This window comes from Nicrophorus vespilloides, unplaced genomic scaffold, assembly GCF_001412225.1.
Source record: "Nicrophorus vespilloides isolate i.1.1-1 unplaced genomic scaffold, Nicve_v1.0, whole genome shotgun sequence".
NCBI lineage: Eukaryota > Metazoa > Arthropoda > Insecta > Coleoptera > Silphidae > Nicrophorus > Nicrophorus vespilloides.
The window spans coordinates 45777-61864 of NW_017097671.1; the positions used below are offsets into that span (position 1 = coordinate 45777).

Sequence of the window (16088 nt, forward strand, 5' to 3'; positions counted from 1 at the left end):
GAAAACTCTAATGCTTATTTTAGTTTGAATTATTATTAATAATTTTTAGATAATAAAACATGTTTCAATGTATTTAAAATATTTCAAATAAAATAAATCTTAAACAATATCTAATGCATAGTTTAATTCCGTACGATAATGATTGAAGTGACTTTTCTTTTATTCAGTTCATAACATATTATTTCTAATTGAAATAATATCAATTTACGATTCGCATATTTATAAATAGTAAGTATTAGATTTTCGCATTAGAAGTTTCGATTTACACTTAATACAACTTGACACAACATACGATTCCTATATTTTTTATCTAACTGTGAGCTTATCATAAGCAAAGATAACCGAGTAAAGTGCGTGCCAACAAGTTTATAATAGTTCTAGAACATTATTTATTACTTGCATATTATGTGTTTGTTTTCACATTTATCAACACAATTATGGTATTGATAAAAAAAGCGATACTTCATTTGATACTTAAGTGACTAATTAAATACAGAATTACCTAACAAAGTGCGGCAAAACGATTCCGACAATATTTCAGACTTTTTAATACCGGACTAATCGATGAACTAAAGAAATAATTGTATTATTGTATTTAATTTAAACTTATTTTGCTCAAATAAAATTTAGTTTATTTTGAAATATTGTAGTCAGATTTTCTGATAGATTCCGCACTATATTCACATATAAAGTTTTTAATAATTAAGTAAAGCAATTAAACAATGAAATTGATAAGTTTTCAACAAATACGTGCATTTAGATTGCATGTCAGAAACTTCAGATTTGCAATTGAAATGAACGAAATCCGTGCGAAAACTTAATTGAACGCCATTACACGTACAAAGTGCATTGCTTATGTTCGGAATAAATTCCGGATTGCGTAATCTGTTCATTGTTTGAGTGAATGAATGGTTACATTGTGAATTAAAATTGAATTCCTGTTTTCAATCACAAATTATTTCATAATTAGTTCAGTTTTTATTTATAATTCAAGTGGTTGTTTTACTGCGCGTTTTTTGTTACTGCGCGCTTTTGTCCTATACGTTAATATAAGATACTTTAGATATTAAGTTAGTTAAGACAAGACTGTATTTCATTACATATTTTGTTTTCATTGGAATGAATTAGTATAGTTTTGTTAAATTATGTTTAAGTAAATGTATGATTCTATTGTGAATTAAAATTGAATACGTGCTTTCAGTCACAAATTATTTCTTAATTAATTCCGTCTTTAATTATCATTCAAGTGGTTGTTTTAATGCGCGCTTTTCTTACTGCGCTCTTTAGTATGCGCGTTTTTGTCCAATACGTGCCCATTTCTTTTGCAAACAACAAAATGATTAGTTAATAATAAGTAATCTAAAATACTTTAGATATTAAGTTAGTTAAAACAAGACTGTATTTCATTACTAATCTAGTTTTCATTGAAATTCCTGTTTATAGTCACAAATTATTTAATTAATTCCGTCTTTAATTATCATTCAAGTGGTTGTTTAAATGCGAACTTTTGTCGTGCGCGCTTTTGTTACTGCGCTCTTTAGTATGCGCGTTTTTGTCCTATACGCGCCCATTTCATTTGCAATCAACAAAATGACTAGTTAATAATAAGTTGATCTAAGATACTATAGATATTAAGTTAGTTAAGACAAGACTGTATTTCATTACAAATCTTGTTTTCATTTGAATTAATTAGTATAGTTATGTTAAATTATGTTTAAGTAAATGAATGATTCTATTGTGAATTAAAATTGAATTCCTGTTTTCAGTCACAAATTATTTATTAATGAATTTCGTCTTTAATTATCTTTCAAATGCTTGTTTTTCTGCGCGATTTTGTTATTGCGCTCTTTAATATGCGCGCTTTTGTCCTATACGCGCCCATTTCATTTGCAACCAAAAAAATGTTAGTTAATAATAAATAAGATACTTTAGATATTAAGTTTGTTAAGACAAGCCTGTATTTCATTACTAATCTTGTTTTCATTGGAATTAATTAGTATAGTTATGTTGAATTATGTTTCAGTAAATGAATGATTCTATTGTGAATTAAAATTGAATTCCTGTTTATAGTCACAAATTATTTAATTAATTCCGTCTTTAATTATCATTCAAAAATTTGTTTTACTGCGCGCTTTTGTTACTGCGCTCTTTAGTATGCGCGTTTTTGTACTATACATTTAATTTGTAACCAAAAAATTAGTGGTTAATAATAAGTTAATCTAAGATTTAATATCTAAATTAGTTAAATTAATCTTGTTTTCATTGGAATTATTTGTATAATTATGTTAGAACTAAATGTGTAAACTAACATTTCTAGATGGATTAGATAAAAAGTTAATCTAGGATAATTGAGACATTGGATAGTATGTAATTTTGGATTTAGTTTTCTTTCAAATTAATTAGTATAATTGTGTTAATGGGACAATTCAAATCAATCATCAGTTCAAATAACATCCACAATATTCATTGCTTAACTTTCTTTATGTTCGTAAGCAATATTATTATAATTGCATATCTCGAGCAATCAACACTCCTAGTAAATTCCTCGACGTATTCCACACTTATTCAGCCAGGAATTCGATTAATATTTTGACTTATATCGAAGCTTCTCTTGTGAAATTTAATCATAAGAGAATACCAAACCAGAAATGGCAAAATATATATTGTTATTTGCATCGAATTGATGAATACAAACAAAAAGTAAGAACATGGTGAGAACAATACTAATCACGGTTGCAATAAACGAGTCACAGATCTCAAGGCCTCAGTTTCGGCATATTATTACGTACCCAAAAACAGAGACTTTGTTTTCGCCGCTTCTTAATGCAATTACAAATATTTACTTAACTAATTAATTTGTATTTGGACACAAATAACTTTTAATTATAAAATTTTGAATTTATATTTTAAATAACTAGTCTTAGTCGATGTGTTGAATCGATTCATACCTTTTTCCTTTATTAGCAATGGGATAATGAGTTTGGATTGGATTGGATACAAAAGTAAGGCGTCAGAGTCCTACGCTGTTTTCGAATGAATAATTAATTGAACTAGAAGCGATTCAATCCATTTCGATGTCTAATAGCAAATATTGATTACAACAAATCGTGTGTTTTGTGACTTGCAGGTTCTCCTACTAGCAGCAATGTTACGTGCGATATGACTAATAGTTCATCAAGGCTGTATGTCGGTACATGGAAATGGGAATGCGACAGGAAACTAACTCTCACTCATTTAGTGTATATCTCTACAAATTGTGACTTTGCATTATATTCCCATAATAACATTATAACAAAAAATATAAATAAACAAGAAAATTTGCGTGTATAACGAAATATTATGCAATTTGTCATCAATTAGATAATTTGATAATTTGTAGATAAAATGAAATCACGAAAAAAGAAAAGTTTCGTCATAGGCAAAAAGTACTTTAAAATTGGTACTTTCATCATCATAATTTGAAGGTTTTTTGTGTGTTTTACTTCATGTATTTGGATATGCAAGAATTATTATGTTGCGTGCACTTAATATGTTGGGAATGTAAAGAAATCGTCATGACAATTACAGTTTGAATATTTCAATAGATGAGGGAGGTTTTCGATTTTATTTCGTGCTCGCAATTATCACGAAATACTCCAATTATCGTTTAATTAACGTCGCGTGTAAGGCGAACGTTCTTAATTAACGTTTGCTTAATTGATTTTCTTCGAATAATCGTGGTCACAGCTTCGTTAATATTGAAAGAAGTTCGACTTATGAATTGTTTAATATTCTTTAAAACCTTTGTAATAAATTATTAGAAAACTATTCAATGCAATATGTTAAATTATAATTGATTGTATAACTATTCCCACAATTATCATTGATTAAAATTTATAGTTATTCAGTTCCTATAATGGATACAAATATAACAATGCCTCACATAGTGCGGTTTCGACAAATTCATTGTTGTTCGATTTGAAATTATCAGAACAATCTAAATTGAACAACAATCAAGCAATGCCTCGCATAGTACGGTTTCGTCAAATTCGAGCTGTTCGATTTGAAAATTTAAAAACAATCTAAATTAAGCAAAAATCAAGCAACAATCAAGCAATATCTCGCATAGTGCGGTTTCGACAAATTCACTGTAGTTCGATTTGAAAATTTCAGAACAATCTAAATTGAACAACAATCAAGCAATGTCTCGCATAGTGCGGTTTCGACAAATTCACTGTAGTTCGATTTGAAAATTTAAAAACAATCTTAATTAAACAACAATCAAGCAATATCTCGCATAGTGCGGTTTCGACAAATTCACTGTAGTTCGATATAAAAATTTCAGAACAAACTAAATTCAGCAACAATCAAGCAATGCCTCGCATAGTGCGGTTTCGACACATTCATTGTAGTTCTATTTGAAAAATCAAATACAATCTACATTGAACAACAATCAAGGAATGTCTCTCATAGTGCGGTTTCGTCAAATTCGATTTGATTTGAAAATTCCTGAACAATCTAAATTGATCAAAATAGAAATACATTCTTCAAAAATAGCACTAAAAATTATTTATTTATATCTAAATGAAAGTTTTTCTTTTCTTACTTTATACATTCAAGTCTCGTTTTGTGCGGTTTATTATTGAATATGCAGCAATACCTCGTATAGTGCGGCTTCTATTAGTGCAAATTCACTATAGTGTGGCATGAAAATTTAAAAATAAATCCGATTTTTTTCTTCTTTGATATAGTCAAGTTTCTTTTTGTGCTATTTATTTTTATTATACTTCTTGATTAGTCCGGTTTTAAACAGTTGGCGGAACGGATGCATTATAAGTAGCATTGTAATATTTTGTTTTATTCAAATTATTATGTTTTCTCTTTGTAACAACGCAAAAAGGGAATTACTTTCTTTTTTTAATTTTTATTGTATATATGTAATAATAAATAATAGTTTGAAAAACGTTACTGATAACCTTTATAAATATGTACATTCAATCACTTTACACTAATTTGTAAATGTGCCTTACTTAAAAATATTATTGTTGATATTATAAATCTAATTTTAACTTTAATCATTACTACATATAGATAATAAATGGACTATAGGAATAATTTTCTTTAACGATTTAAATGAACGTTTGAAATTACAGATTACTCTATAAATACACTCAAAATATTCCAAATCAAACGATCGTACCAAAACAACAATATTTATTTTCATAATTGCAATAATTCTTCACTTAAATTAAAAAAAATATATAAAATTAAAAATATATTATTTAGTATTCACACTCATTTTAGAAATAATACCATAAAATACTTTGACATTTGAAGTTTCAGAAATTTAATATATAATTATTTTACTTGTAATACTTATTTGTAAGGATTATTGTAATTCAATTATCTTCGTAATAATTCAAATAGAAAACACTAAACTAATAATAGTTTTGAAAACTTATAAATTTAATTGAAATTCACCTGTATTCATATTTATTCACAAATATTAGTGTGAAAATTAGTTATTTTGCAACGAATGAACCCAAAGTTAAAAAAAATAATTATACTATTTTTAGTAAAACATACATATTTAGTAACAAAGTTGGCATTTAAATAAATTTGAAAATTTAAAGACAATACTAATATTTGAAAATTAAGTTGTAAAATTTGAGTATATATTTGAGTTTGGTTAGTAACTAAACAAAATGGATTCACTTTAAAATTGTTAGTTTTTATGAATTATTGTTACAATTTTTAATATAAGCTATTTATTTAATGGCAAAGTTTATATATATATATATTAAACTAATACCAATATTTGATAATTATACTTATAGTATAATTATGTTATTTCATTCATTATCAATATTTTTATTTTAACTTAAAACCTGTATATTTCTTAGCAAAAAAAAATACTTAAAACACATTTAACATGCTGTTATTTTTAACCTGTGCGAATATTCTTCATTATCATTATCATTAATCATCTAGTATTAATATTACATTTTCTAATTATTATCATAACTAATTACTTACCTTATATTGATACTATTAAATCAACGTCTTTATTAACAACAATTTAATTTATTTAAGTAAATTACACTATCTGCTATTGAAATATCTGTAAGGATAAGGTGACAGATGGTGCAACGTAGGCAACCCAAATATTATATAAACGAAATGTTTGCAATTGTTCTTACATTTACGCATTTTTAATTAATAATTGTATTGTTAGTTAAAAATAGAATTTATGTATTTGTTTGATTTATAAAATAATTAATTCCAATTGTTTTTCATTATGTTATTATTAACCATAATATTTATTGCAATATTTACATAGAATACACGAATTAAGCAAACAACATAGAATAAATACATAATACATTGTATTTATTAGTAAATATTGCAAAATTCTATTGACCAATAGGATTTCTCTCTTATTAATTTAAATGATTATTTGTTGTAATATTTTTAAGAATTTAATTTATAATAATGCATATCCGTGTATTTATAGTAAATATATGATTTTGTAATTGAATTACTTTGTATATTAATTGTTTATCTGGTAATTTTACTTTGAAAAAGAGGTAGAAAGAAACCTAATAATATTTACAGATTATTTAAAGTTAAACCCGTTAGATGGTTCTAGTGATCCTTTTTCTTGAATGTAAAAGTGTATTTAAATACGGTGGCAATCGCAAGCCCGACAACCGAAATCCCGTCTATCGAATTCACGATGTTCGAAATTCCGAGTGTATCGAAATCCCGGATGGCTCAAAACCCCCACGTTTGACATCCCGACTATATCAAAATCCTGACCATGTCAAAATCGCGACAATCAAAATCCCGACTATAATAATAAAAGACACTGTCGGGCTTTCGATATATCTCGACAGTGTCTTTTATTATTATAAATTTCTACAATAACATTTTTATGGTAGTCGAGATTTTGACATAGTCGGGATTTTAATACAGACGGGATTTCGAACGTCCGTTTTAATAGTGATATTATCATCATTACAATCATTTTAGAAGGAAGATGTAAAAGAAATATTTGTAACTGATTTTTTAAGAAATTTTATTGAGTTTAGCCAATAAACTAAGTTTATGTTAATTATTTATCTTCAGTTATGTGTGGAATATATGAACATTTCTACTATAAATAATGATTTAATAATAAAAATAACATTGATTATTAAATCATCACTTCCACCAATAATAATAAGAAATACAGTCTTACCTCAGTTAACGTTACTATTGTTAACTATGTTTCGATATAATGAAGTCCACAATTTGAAGCCTCATCAAACATAAAAAATATTCCAATTTAAGTCCAACAAAATCTATACAGAAATTGTATTTAAAGAAAATAACATTCATGAAATTAGGAAGAAAGTTATCCGGATGTCTTCAAATCAGAATTCTATAGGTTACGAAAATGTTGATGAAGAAGTGGTTAAATATTTATTAAATTCAAAAGAAGAAGATTTAGATAAATTTGTAAGCAATGAAGACAAATTCAAAGAAGTTCCTGCTAACACTCAAATATTGAAAAATGACATTGAAAAAGTTTTATTTTTTTTGTAATTAAAATTATCCTGATTAATAAAGAAGTTATCAGTGTTAAATGTAACAATTCCATTAAATAAGTGAAAGCAGAAACATTCAATTTTACACTCTTATTTTTAAATGTGATTTTACATTGTATTTAAGTTGACTATGTATTTAAGAAAACTTTTCGTTGTTCAAACAAAAGCTTTTAATTAGAAATTAGCATGTTTATCTCTGAAAATGAAGTTTTACTTAACGAAGGAATTTCGTAAAACGCATCCAATTCGTTAATCGAGGTATAACTACATTCATTAAATACATTTATATCATCAATCAAAGAAGTTCCTGTTAACAATCAAATAATTAGAAAATAGTCCTTAATGACATTGAAATAGTTTTATTTTTTTAGTGAAATGTATCGTAATTAATGAAGAAGTATTATTGTGAGTGATCAGTGTTAAATGTAACAATTACATTAAATAAGTGAAAGCAAAAACATTCAATTTTACACTCTTATTTTCAAATGTGATTTCACATTGTATTTAAGTTGACTATATATTTAAGAATAGTTTTCGTTGTTCAAAGAAAAGCTTTTAATTAGAAATTAGCATGTTTATCTCTGAAATTTAAGTTTTTCTTAACGAAGGAATTTCGTGAAACGCACTCAATTCGTTAATCGAGGTATGACTGTAGTCGTTAATTATATTTATATCATCAATCAAGGACATTCCTGTTAACAATCATATATTTTAAATAAAAGTCTTTAAATGGCAGTTTTCTTTTTTAGTGAAATTTATACTGATTAAGGAAGAAGTGTTATTGTAAGTAATAGTGTTCAATGTAATAATTCCATTAAATAAATATTTAAGTTCACTATGTATTTAAGAAAACTTTTCATTGTTCGAACAAAAGCTTTTAATTAGAAATTAGCATGTTTATCTTTGAAAATGAACTTCGTGAAAAGCATCCAATTCGTTAATCGAGGCATGACTGTATTTATTAATTATATTTATATCATCAATCAAAGAAGTTACTGTTAACAATCAAATAATTAGAAAAAAGTCCTTAATGACATTGAAATAGTTTTATTTTTTTTAGTGAAATGTATCATAATTAATGAAGAAATATTATTGAAAGTGATCAGTGTTAAATGTAACAATTCCATTTAATAAATGAAAGGAGAAACAATTTCACTTTGTAAGCTTTTAATTAGAAATTAGCATGTTTATCTCTGAAAATGAAGTTTTACTTAACGAAGGATTTTCGTGAACTGCACCCAATTCGTTAATCGAGGTATGACTATATTCATTAAGTATGTTCATATGATTTATTATTTCTGATAAACCTGTATTTATGGATACAATTTCAGAATAAATATTGTTTTCAGAAGCAAAGCAAACATTATAACAGCAGTCCAGTTTTATTGCCTGGATTACCAAATGAATCCATTTGGAAACGCGCCCTTCTGCAACCGAACATGTGTTCAGCAATTGTATTTATTGGACAAATATTAACGTGATTATTACGTGGGCGTGAAAGAATGCCCATTTCACAATATACAGAAATAGAAGTACGGTTCTGTCGCAGGGGTTGCGTGTCCCCCATTTGTATTCAAATAAACGCAGGAGTTTTGCATAAGAAAGCTTTCGCTGTTTGGGTAGCAGAAGAAAGAGCAGTGGCATTGTCTGAGAGAAAATAAAGAATGAGAGGAGAGAAGAGAAGAGAAAGAAAAAATAGGAAGAGATGATGATGGTAAAGCCCTTAATCCTCGCGTTTCATGCACGGACATACTTTGAAGCATTTTTTTTTTCTCGCTCTCTTTCGTTTTGTTCGTTACGCTTCATTCAATTATCTAATCAAAAAAAAAATGTGTGCGATCAAGTTTCATTGATCCTTTTGAAAATGAAATTTTCAACTTAAATATAAAGTAGATTTACAAAAGATTATTTACATTACAAAATTATTAATTTAAAGATCTTCATTTCAAATCCAATTCAAATTAAATAATGCAAAAATATAAGAATTAATTAAAACAACAAACAAAACACATTGTTTCCCAATAAAATAAAGAATTTCAGTGCAATTCTCATTAATTTAAATAATGTAAATGTATATAATTCACTTTATAACAAAAAAAAAATATATAAATAAAATAATTGTAACATGATTTTAAAATTACGTTTGTCTTGAGTTTGGTAACTTTTCTTTGCTTTTTATTCCATTATCAAATATAAAATCCAAATCAGATTGGTTTTTTTTTTATTAAATTGAATGAAAATTATATTTACAAATGTATTCAAAATAAATAATTTGCTTAATAAGTAAGAAGACACAACACTTCACTCTATAAGTTTGTATGATGAATAATAAAACAACAACTTTTGGGCAATATTCGACTTTATTCACTCCTTCTAGAGTGACACATTCATACCAACGCTTCTCTAACATTTCGATTCCTTTCTTGTATAACGATTTATCAACTGACGCCCGATTTGTCTCTTGAGTATAGTGGTGAATCCAGGTTTCATTCATTGTTACATAACACATGAAAAAAAAACCTTTTTAACTCGCTTGAGCAGCTCAAAACAAGGCTAGGAATCATCAACTTGTTATTTTTTTTGTCCACTTTAAACTTGAATGCGCTACCCATTTCGAACAAAGCTTTGTCATGATCAAATGTTCATGAAAATACCTTCTGATATATTCAATTTACCATCGTGTATAACAAAGCTATCGACCTGGAAATATCTGCGACCGCTTTTTGCGTTCGTTCTCCAATTAACTAATTAAGTGAACTATTGAAAGAAATAATTGATACTTGCACCAATTTAAAAGGTAAACAATAATTAAGTAAACAATCTATAAACATGATGTATATCTCTAATAAAATGTTTAATTTAAGGCTTATTAAAAACATTGTGAAAGTGATTAATTATTTTTTTTTATTATTAATTAACAATTTTATATTATAATTAATTTATTATTTTTTAAACTTTTAAGATTTATCTTATGAAATTAACTAATTAATACGTTCAAGACCACTTATTTTTTGTTCACTTACGTAACGTTATGTAAATTATATATATTTTTGTAGAATGAAACCTGTACATTACTAAAATTAAATATAAATTTTGTTAATTTAATTGAAATTACAACATAATCTAGCAGATTTTAATTCATTAAAATTTAAAATTTCTCTATTAATTGTCTTTTTTTAAATGGTAGTTCTTTAACTTCTAGGATAATATATTTAAAAAAATTATATTTTGTTCTAAGTATTTTATTTGGTATAAAATATCAAGTAAGTATATGATTTAGGTCCAATTTAACAATTCATCCAATAACAACTAAGATTCAATGACTGCGTTTGAATATAATTTTGCATACAAAAGTAGCGTCACTAAAACCACTATAACTTGTGAAATAAACGTCAGATTGTCATGAAATTTTGACAGGCGTTGTCTGAAGGTTGATACTTCCTAAAAATCATATAGATTTGTCAATATTGAGTATCAATATTTAAAAATAATTTAAACTTTAAAAATTGTATTATTTTTATATGAATTACAAATTTAAAAAAAAACAGTTACAGTAGTAAAAAAATAGTATGATTATGTTCATTCATAATTGGCTGATTGTTTAATTTTTTTTTCATTCAATTGTGTTACTAAAATAATGTATTTGATCAAGTTTCATTGATAATTTATCAAATTGATTTTACTTTTATTTTTAAAAGTCATTTATTTTCTATAGGTTTATTTTTGGTGGCAATACCATCAATCAAATTCCCGACTTTCGAAATCCCTACGTTTGAAATGCCGACTGTATCGAAATCCCGACAACCATAATCCCGACTGGATCAAAATCCTGACTATATCGAAAATGTCTACAATAACAGTTTTAAATAAATTAATAATAATTTATTGTTATTAATAATAAAAGTGTAGCACAAGGTGACTACGCTCCGAAATAATTTAAAAATGTTATTGTAAAAATTTTCGATATAGGTGGGATTTTAATGCAGTTGGGATTTTGATATATTCGGGATTATGTTTGTCGGGATTATGGTTGTCGAGATTTTGATATAGTCGGAATTTAGATACAGTCGGGATTTCAATAGACGGTCTTTCGATTGTCGGACTTGCGATATGGACCCATTTGTTTTTAATTGTTTCTTGTTTGAAATTTAATTATTTGTATATAATTAAAAAAAATAAGAACAAATAAATTAGTTTTAAAAAGTCGGAACATTTGTGTTCATTACAAAATAATTACACACTACTATTATTTTGAAAATTTAAGTATTTGCTGATTGTTTTAATATTTTTTTTCATTCAATTGTGTAAATCAAAACAATGTTTGATCAAGTTTCATTAATCTTTTAACAAACTGAAATATAAAAACTAATTTTAAATTACAAATAATTTACTTTTAAAAGTTAATTATTTGTATGTAAATTTAATAAAAAAAAGAATACAATAAGAAAGAACGATTATGTTCATTCATACTTTGTTGATTATTTCATTAAATTGTGTAAATCAAAGTAAAGTTTCATAGATTGATTTCATAAATGAAATATTAAAGTTCAATAATAAATATAATTGTATGTAATGCATGGAAAATAATATTTATTCAAAATTACAATTAATTTACTTAACAATTAAAAAGACATTTTTCAAATAATTTAAACCGGTTAAAAAATGAACAATCTCTGTTTAAACAATGTCTTAAAAATTGCATGCAGTTCACTTTAAAAGATATATCAAAAAAAAAAATATAATTCAACAATATTTTTTTTGCTATATCTTTTACACTTAAGTAACGATTTGGCTTTCAGGGCATTGGCTCGGGCAATCTCTGAAACATAAGAATAAATGTGTTAAGTATTTGTTGTTTTTTTCTAATTGTTTCATTATTTTTTTTTAATTTTAGGAAACTTACTTCATGATGTAATTGACCGAAACGATGCATCTGGGCTGAGACGTTCTAGAATTGGTGACGATCACAGCGAGACTCTGCATGAAGACGTAGCCGCCGTCGACACATTTGAATCTATAAAACTTCGTCTTCACCTGTCCTTTCTTTAAGACTGCAAAATAAAAATTGATGTTATTGTTTGTTGAATTTATTGAAATTGTGTTAAGACTTACGTTCTTTGTGTGCCTCTTGGAAATCTTTAAGATCCAATGGGTGAATGTACTGGTAGATGCTGTTCTGGACAATCTGCTTGGGCTCGTGTCCAGTGAGACGGTGGACCATGGCGTCAACGAAGATGACGTCGAATTCCATGCTCGCTCTGAACATGAACATGTTTGGGCCCATCTTGATTTCGGGTATTCCGTTTGGAAGTAATGGATTACCGATGGCGATGAGACCCAAACTTTCGAAGCACTCGATGTCGGCCGAAGTCGTTGGAGAACTTGCTTTGTACTTGAGATGGCCGGAGCAATGGATAACTTTGTATCCGTTTTGCGTTAATCCGGCCGTCCTCTTCGGCAAGGTGCACTTCATACGTACCGAAAAGGTTCTGCCCATGTCCGTATCGTCGTGCTTCACGGTGAGCATATCCCTCATCTCGTTGTGATCATCGTGGAGGATGAAATCGTAAATGCTATGACCCGTCATATCAATCTAAAACAAAAAAGGATGCGTTAGTAAACAAAGTTTAAAGATAGTGTTGAGATTTAACTTACTGCTGCCATCCCCAAATGCATGCTCACGTTTTCCGAAATGTAGAGAATTAGTCCTTCCGGAGCTAAAGCGAACACGAAACCGTCGATGGTCTCCATCATCTCGGAGCTGCCTCCTTCCTTGTTCTCCGGATGCTGGATGATCCTCATCCCGTGAGGGTAAAGCTCCCGGAGACGCAAGTAAGAAGTGGTCAACCTTATGATGGAAGCTTTATCAAGCTGTTCTTTAACTTGAGTCGGGAGCGGCAGCAAAGAAGCCAACTCCATGAACTCGGAATTCTCGCGTTCACGTCTCGTCTTAGAAGCGATTTTGCTCTTCTCCTTGAGATCCATCTGTTTAGATGTATCAGTTGAACCAACGAGATATTTCATTTTTGGTTATAGTTATTGTTATTTTCTGAGCTGCTGCTGAAGATGTTATCAGGAGGATCTGACTTGTCCGAATGATTGTACCTTCACCTAGATCACCAGCTTTTAAAAACGACGGACAGAGTCTGGGGTTTTCCAGCTTTTTTACTCCTACTCCTTCAATTGCACATTTTCAAGCAATATCTGGGTTTTTCCAACTTTCGCTCCAAGCCCTTGTGTCCACCCTAAATGTCGGTATACCCTAATCGCAGGATTACACTGCGAAAAACGTGACTAATCCAATAACTGAAAGTGTGATTCGCGATTTAACGCCATATGACACTTGTAATTGAATTATTGTTTTATTACCACGAATATTTATTCTATCAAACTAAAAATGTTAACGGATATACGAAACGCATCGACAATATATCGGATTTCATCATCATCACGTGTACCGTTTCTCAGCGAAACTTAATCAATGATAAATAACGTCGAGTGTTTTTTTTTTCAATTCCCCTTTTTTTTAACCCCTATGCACGGGTTACATTACCTCAAATCATACATCGAGGGTGGTCCGAAAAAAATGTATTGCTCATCTTTGTCACCCTGTGCAAACATCGATAGCTCCACTTACAAAACATTTAGATCGCGCGATTTCAATTTCTATTCCAATCAAAAGTGTAATTTCTTTTTACGACGCGAGACGTTATCCAATTTAATCCGCGCTTTACGCAACATCTCTTAGTATAAATTCCCCCTTTACAGACACTAAAGTAAATTACTATAAAGCTCTTACTATAAATTCCTAAATTGCCTAAAGGCATTAAATATTAATATTGATTTTCTTTTGATTATTTGTTTTTATTTATTAATAAGAATTATATAAAAATACAAAATTGTCTTTTATAATAATCATTTTCTAAACACATTTTATAATCGGGATTATCACACTTTGATATTTAAAGATTTATCGCAAAACTACCTGATGAATAATAATTTAATCCTCTTAAAAACCGCATAATCGCCAAAAAAAACACATTTTATTACCGTTGAAACCATAAGATATAGAAGCCAACTTTATTTAAATAAATACATAATCAAGAAACCCAAAATTACATAAGAATAAAAGTTCGAAATTCACAAAGTTTTTTTTTTAACATTTTTATACATAAATGAATTTATGCTGATTTTTTTTTATATTAAATTGTCAATCATTTTGTATTAATTACAAATTCTTATTTGTTCCAATTCTTTAAAATCTGAATATGATTACAATTATTCATTCATTTTGCACTCAACTTGTAAGTTACTTAGAATAATAAATTTCTAAACACTTTTTTATATAATCCCATTTGCATTTGAATATAATCCGATATAGAAGCCACATTTTATAATCGGGATTATCACACTTCAATATTGAAAGTTTTCTCGCAAAACTACTTGAAGGATTATAATTTAATCCTCTTAAATTTATTGTTTAAAAACCGCACATTCGCCACATTTTATAATATTGATTATCACACTTTGATATTAAAAGATTTTTCACAAAATTACCGGAAGAATGATTATTTAATCCTCTTAAATGTTTATGCCAAAAGTTTAATTAAAGAAAAAAAAAACATCAATCGTTTTGTAAATCACTAATTACCAAGATTATCTCACTTCGAAATAATTATGCACTAATAAATTAAGAGTTAATTAATGAAAAAGCCTAAAATTGTAAAAAAAAACTTAAAGTTGGATTTCCCAAATATTTTATTCGTACTTTTTTTTTAATAGAATCTTCATTTTTTTGTATTAATTAAAAATAATTACATTGCATATCAAAATTGCATCACTAATTATGATCGTATTTTTTTCATCTTGAAAAGAACATTAGGATATTATCTAAAATTCTTTTTAAAAGTTTATATAAAAAAAAACATGATTTTTTTTGTAATTATTAAAAATGGTTATAATTGAATGTAATTATAAGCTTTTATATTGAAGATAATAATTAATTAAAAAAACATAATTAAAAAGTTCCTTTTAATTTCTGGGTTTCGCCGACATGAAAGAAGGTACAGAAACCATTATATCCATATTTGTAGGTACAATATAACATCGCATCTGTTTAGGTTTGGTTTTTCCATGCTGACAGCATACAATATGTTTGTGCTTATGTCGAAATTCATATGAAGTTTGCCAATAGAAAAGAAATCAATTTGTGCAACCAATTTCTTTTTCTTCGAACCTTTGGTGGTAAACTTCGATTTTAAAGGATTGCAACAAATCTTTTCAAAATCGAAAACTATAATATAATCCTCTTTAATGATCAAAAACCGCATATTTTAGAAAAGCCATATTTTATAATTTGGATTATCACACTGTCATATTTAAAAAAACTACACCACAAAATATAATATAATCCTCTTAATTTTATTGATCAAAAACCGCATAATCTCAAAGAGTCACATTTTATTAACGATATTTAAACCACAAGTTATAGAAGCTAACTTTAAATACATACATAATGAA

General features: G+C 27.5%; 1 protein-coding gene across 1 annotated transcript; it reads right to left on the minus strand.

Moving 5' to 3' along the window:
* Nucleotides 1-12344: 12344 nt before the first annotated feature.
* On the minus strand, nt 12345-13592 carry LOC108560653 (single-minded homolog 1-like). The gene is made up of 4 exons (XM_017918295.1): nt 13224-13592; nt 12681-13161; nt 12472-12619; nt 12345-12387 (listed from the first exon to the last, which is right to left on the minus strand). The coding sequence occupies exons 1-4, from the start codon at nt 13590-13592 to the stop codon at nt 12345-12347; spliced, it is 1041 nt and encodes a 346-aa protein (XP_017773784.1).
* Between the last annotated feature and the right edge of the window lie 2496 nt (nt 13593-16088).

Excerpts from the sequence above, each read along its gene's own strand:
- LOC108560653 (XM_017918295.1), bottom strand. The coding sequence starts at position 13,592 with ATGAAATATCTCGTTGGTTCAACTGATACATCTAAACAGATGGATCTC. Across the intron at positions 12,620-12,680 it reads CCAAGAGGCACACAAAGAAC|TCTTAAAGAAAGGACAGGTG; the intron begins GTAAGTCTTAAC and ends TTTATTTTGCAG. Across the intron at positions 12,388-12,471 it reads TCGGTCAATTACATCATGAA|AGATTGCCCGAGCCAATGCC; the intron begins GTAAGTTTCCTA and ends CTTATGTTTCAG.